Source organism: Nyctereutes procyonoides, unplaced genomic scaffold (assembly GCF_905146905.1).
Source record: "Nyctereutes procyonoides isolate TBG_1078 unplaced genomic scaffold, NYPRO_anot_genome, whole genome shotgun sequence".
NCBI classification, from domain to species: domain Eukaryota; kingdom Metazoa; phylum Chordata; class Mammalia; order Carnivora; family Canidae; genus Nyctereutes; species Nyctereutes procyonoides.
In genome coordinates this window covers 52,558,765-52,575,314 of record NW_026575044.1, presented here as the reverse complement: position 1 = coordinate 52,575,314, position 16,550 = coordinate 52,558,765, and the positions used below count along the sequence as shown (strand labels likewise).

Below are 16,550 nucleotides of genomic sequence, written 5' to 3'. Positions count from 1 at the left end.
AGATGTTCACCAACTTTATTCAGAAGATTTGGCTTTTTGGTTTTTTTTAACAGCAGTTTCTACATTATGAAAGTTACTATAAAGATCGTGATTCAAATTTCATGATCCTCCTTGAAGATCTGGTTGATCCTAGAGCTGGAGCAGGGGAAACACCTGATTAGTTAGAACATCTTGAGAAACTTTGCGGGGGGGGGGGGGGGGGGGGAGGTGGGAGTATATTCAAAGGGCAGAGGAGGGACCTGAAAGAGCTCCCAATGGCCAAAGTTGGAATAACCTGAACAACAAAATAACAATAGCCCTGGATTACAAGACAAAGAATAAAATGATGATCTATGAGTCCATACTGATAGAAGTAACTGCATAAATAAATACACCGAGGGACGGGCACTGAGGGGGGCACTTGACGGGATGAGCACTGGGTGTTATTCTGTATGTTGGCAAATTGAACACCAATAAAAAATAAATTTATCATTAAAAAAATAAATAAATCACTGGAAATGTTAAAAAATAAATAAATACAATGAGGAAAGGTGACAAATCTTCCTTACAAAAGGGTTTAATGAATGTAGGAGGAATGAGACAAATAGAAAATCACTAATAAATCAGTAATATATAATGTGGGATAAGATCAATGGGAGCTAAAATTTCTGTGAAAATGTTGTAAGCAGAAATAGGATATTGGCATAGTCTCAAAATAGCTCCCCCCAAGATACGGTAATTACAAAGGGAAGCAAGTTTATAGCAAAGCATCTCAGCAGACATCACCCCGGTGATGTGGTCAAGGAGAACACAGGTAAATACCACTGTTAAGACACATTAATGTCATGTGTCCCCTGACATGAAGCACTGAGAAGGGAATGGCACCTGTTCACTGTGCCCTGATCCACAGTGTATAATGTCCATCTAATCAGGAGAAAATGCCAGACAAACCCAAGTCAAGGGACATTCTACAAAACAACTGACCAGTACTCTTCCAAAATGTTAAGGTCATGAAAGACAAGGAAAGATTTAGGAGACATGATAGCAAAATGCAATGTGCAATTCTGGCTTTAATCCTACAAAAGAGTACAGGCATTAGTGATAAAATTGCTAAACTGTGCAAATGATTTGTATTTTTGTCAGTACGGTGCCATGGTTAATGTCCTCGTTTTGACAAATGGCCTGTGGTTATATAAGATACTGACAAAAGCTCGGTGAAGGGTATATGGAAATTCCTCAGGCCTCTTCTGTAAGTCTAAAATCATCTGAGAATGGTAAGGAAAGGGGCACCGGGTGGCTCAGGTGGTTAAGTGGCGGCCGACTCTTGATTGTGGCTCAGGTCCTGTTCTCAGGGTGGTGAGGATGACCCTCATGTCAAGCTCTGGGCTCAGCGGGGAGTCAGCTTGGGGTTCTCCCCCTCCCAGGGACCCCTCCCCGCGCAGGCACGCACTTGTTTTCAGTTCTTTGGGAGTATGACCATATGCTGGGCCATAATTATTCCATCTTCAGCTTTTTGAGGAACTGCAGGTTGTTTTCTGAAATAGCTGCACAATTCTACGTTCTTGCCGTAAGCTGAACAAGGATACTAACTTTCCCACACCCTCACTGGCACTGGTAACCTTCTGCCTTTTGAGGACAGTCATCTTTGTGGTGTAAACCCCACTGTGGCTGAAATTTTGCACTTCCTGACATTGAACATCTTCTGATGTGCTTACCTGTAAGACCTGTAAGTCTGCTTTGGAGAAATGTCCATTCAGATTCCTTGCCCATTTTCTTTTCTAATGTAGTAAAAGCTTCATTGCTCTCTTGCATCACAGTCCAATGGGGAAATCCAACTGACTTTCAGTAAGATGACTCAGGGGTCCCTGCACTGCCATACTGAGAGACCCTAGAGTCTCACCCTAGACTTCCTGTGTCCAGCTAGTATATGGTGAGAGAGGTGCAGAAGATGGCCAGGCAGGGGGGTGGTGACATCACTTCCACCTGTATCCACTCGCTAGAGCTAGTCAGGTCCCCCATGCCACCAGATGCAAGCACGGCGGAAAATAGTGCTTAGCTGTATGATCATGGAGAGGAGATGGGATTGGGGAGCATCCCAATCAGTGCCCCACCCAAGGCCTAGTGGGATGTCTGGTACTCAGAAGAAGTGGCTGCCTGACTAGAAAATGCCAACGTGGGCAGCCCCAGTGGCTCAGCAGTTTAGCGCTGCCATCAGCCCAGGGCCTGATCCTGGAGACCCGGGATCAAGTCCCACGTCAGGCTCCCTGCACGGACCTGCTTCTCTCTCTGCCTGTGTCTCTGCCTCTCTATCATGAATAAATAAATTTTAAAAAAATCTTAAAAAGAAAAGAAAAGAAAATGCCAGTGTGAACCACTCCTTTGCTCCTGATGGTATCCCTCTGGTTTGGTTCATCTTAGGGGCTCTGGGACACACTCAACCCTGGTATATTCGGGAAGCAGCCTGAAAAGTGAGGCCTCCTCTTTGGGCCAAATAACTACTGAGGTGTTCCTAGGCAGACTGAAGACGCTTCCTGATGTCACTGCTCAACTGTGGTCAGTTCACGGCGGCTCCCGTCACCTCTCCCCCTCCATCTGATGCTGTCACACGTGTCCTGCTGGAAGTTGTCCCTGTCCCCCCCCAAGGGCATGGAGACATCTCCACAACAACCCCCACACTGCCCTCCGCCCAGAGTCCCTTGTCAGATATAAGATTTGCAAATATTTTCTTCTATCCTTTGGGCTGTCTTTTCACCTTCTTGATGGTGGTCTTTGAAGTCCAAGAGTTTTAAACTGTGATGAAGTCCAATTTGTCTGCTCTTCTTTTATAGCCTAAAATTTACTCCTATATTTTCTTCTAAGGATTTCACAGTCTTCGCTCTTACATTTAAGAGCTGTGGTCCATTCTGAGTTAATTTTTGTGTATGGTGTCAGGACCTGTTACATGCCAGACATTGTGCTGGACACAAGAAACCCAAAGGCAATGATGAGCTGTTTTCACCTCTATGCTCTTATTCAGGAAGCATGGAGGCTGGAGGCTGGACTGTTTTCCTGCCTCAGTTTCTCCTTTCAAAATACTACCTAACACTGCAACTCCTTCCCATGAAAACTGGCACAATTCCTTCCCTACTTTCCCCAAATTGTTCTCTCCCTCTTTTGACAATTCATGAGTTTGGTTACAGCGTTCTTAGAAAATGTGTCATATGGAATAGTAATATGGTTGTGCACTTGTTTTAACTAGCTTCTACAAATCCTCGTGTATAGTTGCTAGGCCTTCTTTACTTTTACCCCTCCCACCATGCTACAGTAATTCCCAAAGAGAAGTTTTAGCAACATCCTGATTAAGGTCACCATCACTGGAATAAATACCCAAACGTCATTCCTTCAAAAGTAATAATATCTAAAAGGAACAGTTTTAACAATGGCAAATTGCACCATTTCCAACTCCTTGGATACAGCAGCACATGCCAGATAACCATTCCCATGTTCTCTCAATGTTAAATTCTCTACCCTAGTCTTTATATCCCATAGGAAATCTGTAAGCGATGGTCTCATCCAGAATCAACACTATGAAATACAAAAAGTATTATGTAGTTAGTATGTATGTATATTTATGACTGTGTGTATGAAATGAAGCATTTTAACACTAGCTCCATAAAGGCACAAATGTACAAAACAAACAGCTGAAGATATTTTTCAAGATTACTGATCCATCAACTATTTCAGTCAAATGAATTTGAGATTTGAGTTACAGAGTAAACACTAACAAGGAATCTTAAAGATACAACAACCTAAAATACACTGGGGAAAAATGGAAAAATCCCTGAACTTAAGCTTTCTTGTTGTTGTTGTTGTTTTAAGATTTTATTTATTCGAGAGAGAAAGAGAGAGAGAGAGAGAGAGAGAGGAGAGAGAGGAGAGAGAGGAGAGAGAGGAGAGAGAGAGAGAGAGAGAGAGGCAGAGACACAGGCAGAGGGAGAAACAGGCTCCATGCAGGGAGCCCGACACGGGACTCGATCCCGGGTCTCCAGGATTACATCCTGGGCTGAAGGCGGCGCTAAACCGCTGAGCCACCTGGGCTGCCCCTAAGCTTTCTTGTTATGTGTAATCAGTTTAGAATGCCTCATAACACAATTCTGAAGAAACGAAATGTGTAAAAGCAAATATAAACAAGAGCCAAAGACTGGTTTAAGGGCACCTGGGTGGCTCTGTCAGTTAAGCATTTGACTCTTGATTCCAGCTCAGGTCATGATCTCAGGGTTGTGGGATTGAGCCCTGTGCCAGGCTCTGTGCTCAGCAGAGTCTGCTTGGGATTCTCTCTCTCCCTCTCCCTTTGCCCCTCACTCCTGTTCACTGGCAGGTGTGCACATTCTCTCTCTCCAAAATAAATAAATAAATCTTAAGAGTTATTGGTGTAAAAGGTAAGTCAAATGACTTACTCCAGGGTTAGCAATATTTTAGGGTTCCATCTGGAATGATAATGATAAGCAATCAAGACTTGATCAAAACAAATTTCAAATACATGCCTTTTGCTCTTTAGGAAGTTAGAATTTGAGACAGCAAATTATTAGATCAAGCAGAAGTCAAACAACCTGTTTTATGTGTACTGAACTAAGAAAAAATATTACAACTACCCTTTGAATAGCAAAAGGGCAATTTTAACATTTCATTTTTTAAAATAATCTCTACACCCACCATAGGGCTCAAATTTCTGACCCCAAGATCAACAGGTACGTGCTTCACTGACTGAGCCAGCCAGGTGCTCCAGGAAGAAGGCAACTCTGACATAAATATCATGTACATAAAATATAAAATTTAGCTCAAAAATTACACATGTCCACTACATGTCAAATGTCATACAGATATAATTTAGATCTGAGACTCCTCTGCAATTCTGGATACCTGCAACGTCACGTAGATGTACCGAGATGGAGCTTCATCCTCATCAATTATTGGTTAATATTTAGCCTACTTTTTTCAGCCTAAGATCCAGAAACTCATGCCTTCAAAGTGCACTCAATCCTGCTGGGAGAGAGGAGTATCACAAATGAAACAGCATCTATTACTTGTTCTTTCTGCGTGTGTGCATGTGTATGTGTTAACAGATCATATATTCCAAACGTTCTAAAATATTTTGATCTCAAGTCCCTTTTATAGTCTTAAAAATTTCTGATGCTCTCAAGAAACTATTTTTATGTGGATTATATGTATTGGTATTTATAACAAATTAAAACTAAGAACAATTTAAAACACAAGAATACACAAGTACACATTCTGTGAGCTGTCAGAGCAATAAAAAGATCACCCACCATGTAGCCTCTGGACAGCTCTACTGCGCAGTCACGGGAAAGGGAAAGTAAAGATGAGAACTCCGAGAACCACTGGAATGTGTGTGCATGTCTGTGTGCATGCATATGCACACACATGTTAGGAGCATTACACTTGCTAATCATTCAATGATAAACTCTTAGCTGCTATTTTTACTTTAGCTGATTTTTCTGATTCTGTCTCCTTTAATCTTTTTGGCTGGGTCTTTTTGGCTTAGATCCTTAAAATTACTGTTTAAAATCAGATACAGGGTCAGTCCTACAGAAAGGTTCTCATGTTTGTTGATGATCAAAGGACAATGTAATTTGGTTCCTACGGTTCCACCTAGAATAAAAGTTAGACTCTTCTCATCCTAAGCAGTTGCTAAAATGACTGTCAGGAGTTACAGAAGTAAAGCTTATATGACACTGCAGCAATATTCATAACTTAAAAACCACAGTTATAGTTCAAAAAGCAACTCTAAGTCACTTGTTATTTTTTGTTTCACTTTACATATTCAGGTCTGTTGTACATGATCAAAGTGGTTTTAGAGGCTTATTCTTATTTTTAAAAAATGTTGAAAGATTCTCTTTAACAATTCTCTCCTGTCCCCTTAGTCACTGAATTAACTTTTAGGATGCCCTAATGATAGCAAAGCACAACCACGTGGCCAGCTGAACTTCACGTGCCTTCCTAGACATCTCCACTGCCATGTGTGGAGGCTGCAAACAAGAGGCTATTACTCTCTGTACTCAGCATTCTCTCTTCCCAAAGAGGACTCGAGTGCAATTTTTGTTTTTGTTTTATTTCCCCTTCAGCAACCGGGGCGGTCTCATTATTTAGAACTTGGTGGAAGGCTTCAGGTTTCCCTGAGCTGTTCTGACAAATGTGGTTGTACTAAAGTATTGACACTAATGTTCTTGTGACTTGCTATTTGATTTCTAGGTTGTTATTCAACTGACTTGTGAATTATACAGCATAATGAGAATAAATGTTTTCTTAATCAACTCAGAAACCTCTAGGCAGGCTGAAAGTACTCTATGTATTACAGTGAGAAGAACAATACATTCCTGTTTTTAAGCACTTACTCAAACTCATTCAATCCTGGTGTGAAAAGATAATCACAGCTCGGATAGAAGTGAGCTCTTACGCTCTCAGGGACCTAATGCGGCACTGAGACCCTTTCCTTTTCCATCTTTTACAAACATGTGGTCTACACAAGGAGTCCAGAACACAGAATTTCATGTGGCTGTTGGCAGAGACATTTAAATAACATTTCTAGGGAAGGTGAAAGGAGAAACATTTTATTTTCCCACTTAATGACCAATTTAAAAGAGAGTGACAGTGAGAACATGGTTTCAAATATGCAAATCACTCGTAGTGTTTTGCACAATGGGAATGACAAGTGAAAACACTCAGTTGCTATGAAAGAAGAACACACCACACCACAGGGCTGACTCACCTTGCAGGAGTGAGTGGCAGGAGGGATCCCTTACTGTCACTACTACTGAAGGGGGCAACCCACCCTCCTCAATGAACTCTGAGGAAAGGTGGTAAAATCCAATTTCATAAACCCATCTGGAGTGTGTTGTGATTGTAAAGTCTCATGCACACAGATGTTAAAATAAGGACTGTGGATAACAGATTCTAAATGGAATTTTCTCTGTATTTCTGTGGAGCAGATAATTTAAGAAATTCATTTTTACTTAGTGACAATTGTATGCAAGAACAAGGCAGCGACTCTAAAAATTGTCAGGTTTGATAGAACTGATATGTCTGTTAAGAGTTCAACCTGTCCTTTCACTGTATAATCACTTTCATAACTGGCAAATACCCCTAAATATGATCCACTTTTTCAAAGACATAGTTATTTTCTGGTCTCTGATTACAGGAGAATGCTGCTAGCACAACCTTAACACTAAATACACTCAACATATTTTTATGGAAGAAATGACACAGGAGTGCTGCATAAGCAAATGGTAACTGTATAAAAATAATGAAACATTTATAGAGGAATTGAATTCAAGTTTTTTTTGTTTTTGTTTTTTTAGAGAGGAAGGGGAGGCAGTGCAGAGGGAGAGAGAATCTTAAGCAGGTTCCAGCCCCAGTGTGGAGCCTGATGCAGGGCTTGATCTCACGACCCTGAGATCATGACCTGAGCCGAAATCAAGAATCAGATACTTAACTGACTGAGTCCCCTGGGCACCCTTGAACTCAAGTTCTTAACAAATGCAGTCCCTTTTGCCACTCAGATGCCCCAACTGAAGTTCCAAGCAGTGATTACCAAAAAATATTTTTCTTATAACAAGTCATTGCTCAGATAGAAGTGGGCTATTATGCTATTATTTCTTAAAAGCTGAGAATATTCAATGAGCAAGAAAATCATAAAAGATGTATGGGGGGGTAAACACATGCATACACAAAATAAATAAAAGAGAAGGAAACCAGCACAAGCCAGGTTGCCACTGCACACACCGCTATCTGTGTTTATCAGCGACTGCTATCTGGACCGGGGGCTGTTCCCACAGTCCCATATCAGCACAGCCATTTAGAAATGAAACAAACCACAGGAAACACAACAACTCTCCAGTTGTCTGGTATGCATCACCACTTCAAACTCAGAACTTAAAAACTGTCTCCTGAAGTTTCTAAATATCAACCCACGGAGTTGTTATCCTTACTAGAACCCGATGCAGTGCTGCTGTGGGCTGCGACAAGATAATCTTTAGCATCCTCATCTAAGCCATGCTCTAGAACACAAGGCAGGTCACAGACAATGGCCTGGCCCTAAGGAAAGTCCTGATGCAGTCTCCTTCCTGTTGTTATATAACAACCCATCTCCGTGCCACTCCTGCTCTCCTCTGCTCTTGCTCGCTGAGGTTAGGTGGGAATAAGCACTTTATCTCTGGAGTGGATGAAACCAAGGCAACACACGAGTGCCGTCCTCCACTGCCCATGGCTCCCAAGACCAGAGCAGTGCACTGCGATGAGTGGGGCCAGTTAGATTCCCTGCCCCAGGAACGGAAGATGAAGGCGTCAAGACTCTGGTCTGGTGGCTAAAGACACAACACTCACAAGCCATGTCACAGGGTGGGAGAGAGGAAGGCTGGAGTGGCCACTTGAGGTCCAAGCCAACAACAAATGGGGACATCCAGCCAAGAGAGGGAACTGAAGAGTAAAACTGAAGCAAAAGTAAAACTAGAAACGAAATAGCCTCGGAGACACAAGATATTCTTGAACCCAAAGGCTTTTCAATGTCAGGTTCTGGTTCTCTGTGAAATCTGGGTATACCTCCAGGGCCCCTTGAGCTCAGCGAGAAACTTCTGCTGATTCTAAGACCGCTCCTTTTGCCTCCGTGTAATTAGCTTGAGTGAGTTTCTTACCCAACACACCAAGAGTCCTAATTATTAACAGTATCACTGGCTCAGGGTTGACTTTCTTTGACCAGTTGTTAATAATAATCGTTTAAAAGTTCTCCCCTTGCTTTGGGATAGCGCTCCGTTATCTGCATACAAGAGTCACCAAGATCATAATCAGATCTTGAAAACCCAGATTGGTACTTACAAACTCAACAATGAAAGGAAAACTTTTGACTGACAAAGTAAGGTGACTACTTACGTAATCTGGTAGAGGAACGTCATTGGAACTCAGTGAACCTCGCAAGGACTGTGTGGCTTGTTCCAGAACTTTGTTGTGTTTTTTAGACAGCAAGGAAAACAAACTGAAAAAACAAAACAAAACAAAACAAAGAAAGAAAGAACTAAGTGTCTCCTTTTCTAGGTTTTATTAGTATTATAGAGTTTGGCAGAATGTCAATTATTCTAAAATATACGTGTAACGATTTTTTTTTCTTCATGCCTGTGTTAACAGCAGGATTAATAATACTATCAATAAGACAACAAATGAAGTGAGGGACAATGTTCAAATTAAAAGGATTCTAAAAAAAATTTTTTAAAAGTTTGACAGCTTAAAATTCTATTTCAAGCATAGAAGAACTTTCCACAAGCATGGAAAGAACAGTGGACAGAGATTCAGACAGCCTGGGATATGTATGGACTTCACAAGTAACCCAGAGTGCCATCTGTTACTAGTCACTTGGACTTGTATCTCAATTTCCTCATCTTCCAAATAAGCATGTTGGATTAGATTACTTCTCTAGTATAATACAGTCAATCACTTTTTCTCATAGCTTTATCTTCTTACTTCTCAAAAAGAATGACTTTAAATATATTTAAGATTTCCATTTCTGGCTGTGATGGATTAACAAGTACCAAATATTGCCTTCCTGGGATTAACATCTTAAAAACTGGACAAAATATATGAAACGATTTTTCCCAGATGCTGTACAACACCTGCAGGATAGGAATGGGATCCCTAGAAGAAGGGGGTATCTGCCTAGAGAAACATTCCAGACTGCAATACAGAACCCTGGGACCCAAGCGATACACAGCACTGCCATACCGAGCTGAAAATACAGAGGGGTCAGGGCTTGGGGCTGCATGACAGGTGGAATCTGGTGGCAGGTTCTTCAACTGGAGAGAAATGCAAGAGGGAGGTTGAGAAACCTGCCCAAGGGTCTAAGGGTCTTCTCCATTTGAGGTTCAGTTTTGTCTTTCCTCCTAAGGTTAAATGTGCACCTCACACTTCCTGCTCACGCCCACTGCAATGATGCACAGGTAGCTAATACGTACCAGCGGTTTAGCATCTGCAATTCCAGAAACATTAAATGCGGCAATGTGTACCACCAAATACTGTATGTATACATCCCCCCTCCTTTTTAAATTTTATTTATTTACTCAAGATAGACATAGAGAGAGAGAGAGACAGAGACAGGCAGAGGGAAAAGTAGGCTCCATGCAGGGAGCCGGATGTGGGACTCGATCCCGGGACTCCAGGATCACGCCATGGGCCAAAGGCAGGCGCTAAACCACTGAGCCACCCAGGGATCCCCTACATCCCCCTTTTTTATTCCACCAAATATGTACTGTTCTGTACTTCACACTTTTTTTTCGCTGAACAGTATGTTCCTCAATCCATTCAAAAAATGTTGAGTGCCAGTAACTTGATATCTAAGCACATGGATATACCATACTTTATTTATATTTTGTCCATTATTAATCATTGCAACGTTTCCAGTTTTATTTTTTCATAAATAGTACTGCAATGAACAAACACCCCTGTGTATAATTTTTAGCATACTGAGGTGAGACTATGTGCAGGATACATTCCTTGAAGTAGAACTGCTGAGTATAAGAATAACGGAATGTCACTGTGAGCTGCATTAGCAGTGCATGATTCAAATATACAAATTATTTGGTAAGCGATGAAAATAAAAAGAAAAAAATTTGTTGGGGTAGTATAAAAAGCGTATTCACATGGAAATGCCTAAAAAGAAAAATTAGTAAGATTCTTTTAAGTTGTTAGCTATACATTTCAGGAATGACGGGAACTGCAGGAGTTTTCTGCGACCGAAGTCAGTTCTAGCACAGGCATGGCAGGACTCAGAGGCATAACCTGGTGCCCAAACAGAAAGGGAAAGCACTCGCTATGCCTGGAGAAGTGAGCATCCTGGGATCCGTCAGATGGGGGCAAGTGAAGACAGACAATGCCCTTTGTCGAGTTTACCCAGTAGCTGTTCCCCAGGGTTCTGCCCGTGTCCCCAGAGTACCTTCAGGGGACAACAGAGCTCATCTATGGTAACTTCCATCAGAACTGAAGAGAATGATGATGCAAGTTGTAGGAATCAAAGCAGAAAGGTTCTGAAATTGTTTCCTTCAGAGAAGAAAGGCTAGTTCTGTTTATTTTCAGAGAGAATACAAGCAATCCACTTTCCTTGTTAGAAGACAACAAAATGAGGAAGTGAGCTTCGATTCACAGGTAAGCACTTTCAGTGTGGCATCACGGAAAGTCTGACTTGCGAGGGCACAGAATGTTGAAGTGGGTCCACTTCCGCCTCCAGAAGCTGTGGCGACTGCACCCAGCTGTTCCTAGGAAAGCTGCTGTGACATCAGCTGATGCACTTCCGGTTTTCTAGCACGAATGACAAATAGCATTCTCATGGCCTTCACGATTGTCCTCCTCCTACAGTTTAATAGGCTTTTCCCTCAGGTCTTCTAGCTACAGAGCTTTCAACTTTAACATTCTAATTCTGGCTCACATTTAACATTTTTAAGGCAAAATGACCTACACGTACACGAGATATGGCTTGTAAACTGCTGAGAAAAGTCACTTCTGGTGAAAGCTCTGCGATCAAAGTACTCACTCCCTTGCTCAATGCAAGGCAGTGTAAATGGTAGACATGTGACGTGTGCATGTAAAAGGGTAATCCTGAGTGAAATTGGCTTTCAAGTGTACCATTCGTCCAGGATATGGCTGCAAGAGTGCTTGTTTTTAAAATCAGAAAAAGACTAGAGTTTTCTTTTTATAGAAGAATATCCACTACAAATTGGTTTACCAGTGAAAAACTGAAAACAATCAAAACACTGATGAATCACTGTGGAATAGTTCCATAACAAAAGACTATGTAGCAACTTCAAGTGATCTAACCCTGCATGCGACAATACGGATATACCTCCAAAACAATGCTGTTTTACCAGCAAGGATTCTTTTTTTTTTCAAATTTTATTATTATTTTTTACCAGCAAGGATTCTTGTAGAAGAATGTGACCAAGGAAATATATTTACATAGTGTATTAAAAATGCAAACATGGTATTACCTGTCTTCTACAGATAAAACACATGAAATAATGAAACATGGAAATGATAAATACTACATTTAAGATAGCCATTAGTCTCTAAGAAGGGAAGGAAAGGGATCAGAGAGGAAAAAAAATAAAGGATTTGGTTTCCTCTCTCTGAATCTCTCTTGTTCTGTCTCTGTATGTATATATATGTAAAATGTTTTCATTATGCTGGATACATACATAAGGAATTCCTATATTCCTCTATCTCTCTGATGTACGCCTGAAATATTATATATATTTTAAAAACTGCAATAAAAAGCACATACTACCCTGGAGAAAACAGAGCCCCTTGTCAACAGCCAGCATTACAAAAAAAGCAAGCGGCATGTGGACAGACACTGTATGGTCGGTCCAACATGAAATATGCTCAGAAAACCAACAGCTGCTGGGAATGGCCGCTGAGTTCAGGATGCACAGTCAGTGCTGGAGACAAGACCAGAATGGAGACAATGTGAGGACGGACTGTGAAGGACCCTTCCAGCACATCGAAATCCTGGACTTGACTCAACACGGAGAAGAAGCTAATGGAACATCAGTCCTACAAAACGATGAGAAACATGTTCCCTGCTGCCAAAGAGCTCAAATCTAAGGTGATAAGAAAGAAAAAGCACCTGAAATTCTGAAACTGGAGGACACCATGGGAGAACACAGAGGAAGGCTAGGCAGGTGTCAGAGGAAATCTATCCCGTGGCCTTGAAGGTTAGTGGCTGCTAGTGGGGACAAGTACGGGGGTGGGGGGTAGGGAGGATAAAGAACTCAGACGGGGAAATGGTGGCTGTACCAAGAGGTGGAGAGACCCACAGGAAGTAGTAGCAAGGCATGGGGTGAGGGTGGCGAGGGAGGAGCCTCAGCACCACAAGGATGGGCCTACTAACAGCACTGTGCTACGAGGTTTGCATTTCATCTCGTCAAGTCACCAAGGCAGGTAGTAAGTCAAATATTTACTAAGAACCGACAATGTGCTGGGCAACTTGCAAACCCAGAGTGTGCAAGTTGCCCAGGGAGACGGTGACAAGCAAAACCCAAAGTCCTGTGCTCCTAGAGGGTGCGGCTGGGTTAGGGAGGATGAACTACGTAGAAGGAGCAGTGGGGAGGGAACAGGGACTGGGATGAGGCTGCACCTGACCACTGTACCTGACCACAGGAGCAGAAAGTCTTTGCTGGAGGGGATGCCAAAGCTGAATCTGAAGGAACAATTAGGAGGGAGCCCAGCAAATGAGGGAAAGGTAAAGGTCACCTGGGCAGCGAAAACAGCACAAGGGAAGGTACAGTCACCTGAGCACCACTGGTGTAGGCGACAGGGTGGTACACACATTCATCAGTGTGAAGGTTGGGCTGGTAGTGGGGACAGTTCATGAAGCATCTCTCATGCCTCCTTTAGACCTTGGACTTCATCCTGAAAGCCAGAGGGGTTTTTAAGATTTATTTGAGAGTGAGCATGGTGGGAGGAGCAGAGGAAGAGCCTCTCCAGCTGAGTCCCTGCTGAGTACAGAGCCCATGAGACCATGACCTGAGCCCAAACCAAGAACCAGATGCTTAACTGAGCCCCCTGGCCGCCCCTGGAAAGCTGGAGGTGTCTTATGACAACAGGGCTACAACAGGAGACACAAAAGCAAAGCTGCCATGTTTGGTGTCCAAGTGGGGAGTATGGGACAAGGGATGGACAGGAAGTGATTATCCCTTGTTCGTGTGTGTCCTCGATCTCTCCGCAGCGCACTCTCATACCGCGGTGGCCATCCCGGCCCCACCACGGGACCCCAGGGCTCTAGGAAGCAAAGTGTGAAAGGTACAACAAGCCCGATCAGTGGGGCACAAGTACTACCACATTTGTTTTAGAAAGATTCCTCCACCCCTAGAAGGAAAGATGGACCCAGGCTGACAGGAGAACAGTGTAGAGGCAGAAAGTTCCTTTAGGGAACTTCACTGCTCAAAATAAGAGGGGAGGAGGTAGCCACGTGAAGACAGCAGGAGCCACCAGGAAGGCAAAGAGACGACAGAGAGGGAGGAATCCAAGGTTCCCAACTTGGGACACAGTGGCTGGCTGAGAATATGATTCAACGTCCTAGGAATGAGAAGGTGTGAGGGGAGGGGAAGGCCTGGGGCGCCCACAGTGTGCCCGGAGAGGCTACCCAGCCACACACAGGCTCGCCGCTCAACAATCAGTATGCCAGGCCTTCGTTCTCATCACCCACCCTGTGCTGTTTTTAGGGAGGATGGAATCAGGGCAGCGGGTTAAGTACTTCTTTTGAGGCACACGGCTACCAACAGTGGGGTCAGCAGGCAAATGCAGGCAGGCAAGCTCCGGAATCGATGCTCTTGATGATTCTGCCATGAAACCCAGAGACGTGTGGGAACATCCAGATGCCAATGGTCAGGACCATGTTGGCGGGCAGGTGAGGACTACGAAGGCAGTGCTCAGGAGACAGAAGAACCCTTAGGGTCTCGGCGTCAGCGGCTACCACGCAAGGACAGGCAGTCACCCAAAGGTAACGTGTCCAGTAAGGAAAGTCAAGGTCGGAATTCTGGGAAACACCAAGACTAAGAAGGGGAAATGGCAAAGGGTCCTTAGAGGAACAGAAGTGGAACAACAAAAGAGAAGGACATTCTGGAAGCCAAGAGAATAAACTCAAGGGGAGAGTGCTCTTCACTGTCATAAAGGTGAAGAAGGATTAAAGAAAAAAAGAAAGAATGAAAGTCACTGGATTTGGCCCAAGTAAAGAAAACAATGGTGACCTTATGAAAAATCCTTCCTGGAGGTAAGGAAGGGGGTGAGCCCCAGTGGTAGAGAGAGGCCAGATGTGGGGAGTGGGTAGCGCAGACAGTGGACCCTGACAGGGGGCGGGGGGGCCCTCCCAGGAGGTGGCAGGCTGGCCCCTCGCAGCAACCCGCAGTCCCCTGGCCTTCTGCCCTTCCCTCCTCACAGCAGCCATGGGGGTGGGGGATGTTGACGATGACGACGACAAGGAGTCCCCAACTCCACAGGAAGATGGCAGTGGGAGAGGAAACTGAGGCCAGAGCTGGCAGCCCCACCCCCGAGGTTAAAGTTACTCGCTGTAGTGGCGACAGGCTCTTGACAAATCCTGACGAGCTGTCAGAATTACAAAACGTTATTAAAGTCATTAGGAGCAGAGCGGCTCCACTGAGCTCCTGCCTCCTCCCCTGCAGCAGTGCCCCTCTGGCCCTCAGGGCCTCCTCTCTTCTTTCTGCCCCCCCTGCAGCCGCTAAGGCCTGCCCAGCCTGCCTTGGGGCTGCGCCCACTGCACCTCCGCTCACACCTCAACATGGGCTCACACGGCCAGTTTCCTCGTTTTTTAAAATCAGTTTTGTTGAGGAACCATCAGCACAGACTCAGATGAACCAAACTTAAGCGTATGACCCGAGAGGTCGGAAAACCCGAAACCTTCCTGGGACTCAGCACCATAACCCTGGAGCTCTCGGTGACCACAGGGCGCGGCCTGCTCCTCGCCCCCCCCCCCCCCTCCTGTCGCTGCTTTCTGCCTTTGCTAGATTTCAGGGACAGGGGATCATGCCTCCCGCACCCTCTGTGTTTGGTCTCCATCACCTAGTGCTTCATCCACACTCTTCTTCATGGCTGAGCTTTCTGCCACATGAGCAAACTGCAATGTGTTCATCTGTGGATCAGCTGATGCATCCTTGGGCTGTTTCCCCTTCTGAGCCATTAGGAATAAACCTGCTGTAAGCATTCTTACAAAGGTTTCTTTGTGAAAATACAAATTCTCTTGAATTTGAAAATTCTCTTCAATAAATACCTAGACGTGGAATTGCTCAATTGTACACAAGAAATGGTGGGCTTGTCCTATGTTCCCGCTGGTAAGTGCTATGCCAGTCCTTTTGGTTGTCAGCCCTTCCCCTGGGCGTGAACATAACTTGTGCTCCCCTAATGAATTTCCATGTCCCTAGTTTTGTTCTGCGAAGTGCGTATTCAGATCTTTTGCACATTTAAAACAATGGGCTGTTTTCCTTTTCCCTCCTTAGTAAGACTTCTTTAGATACAAGCACTTTATCAGGTATTTTTTGGTAAATATTCTCTCCCAGGAGGGGAGGGGTATTTTTTCATTTTCTTAACTGCCTTTTGAAGAGCAAAATTGAAGAATCTGATGAAGTCCAGTTCATCAAAATTTAAAGAAAGGTTTGTGTTTTTTGCGTTCTGAGAAACTTTTGCCTAACCCAAGATCACAAAAATGTTCTGTGATTCAGTGGATAGGGCTTATAGTTTTAACCCCCCTATTTAAGGTCCATGCTCCACTCAGATGCATGTAGGCGTGAAGTAACAGTCAAGGTTTATGTTCTTGGGTTGGTTTTGTGCATATGAATATTTAACTGTTCTGGTGCATTAGTTGATAAGACTGTTTCTTCCCCCTTAAATCACCCTGACAGGCCTGTCAAAAATTTCATTGACCATAAATGCGTGGGTCTATTTCTGGACTCCATTCTATTCCATTGGTCTATAAACCTACTGCGCTGCTCTGATTGCGTTAGCTATAATTGACAGTTCATCTCGAA

General features: G+C 43.7%; 1 protein-coding gene across 1 annotated transcript in view; it reads right to left on the bottom strand.

Moving 5' to 3' along the window:
• Positions 1–16,550, bottom strand: part of DYM (dymeclin) — a 346,418-nt gene that overhangs the window by 91,667 nt on the left and 238,201 nt on the right. Inside the window, exon 14 of the mRNA XM_055324208.1 lies at positions 8,902–9,004. Within this exon, the coding sequence (XP_055180183.1) occupies positions 8,902–9,004 (103 nt within the window). The remainder of the gene's footprint in view (positions 1–8,901; positions 9,005–16,550) is intronic.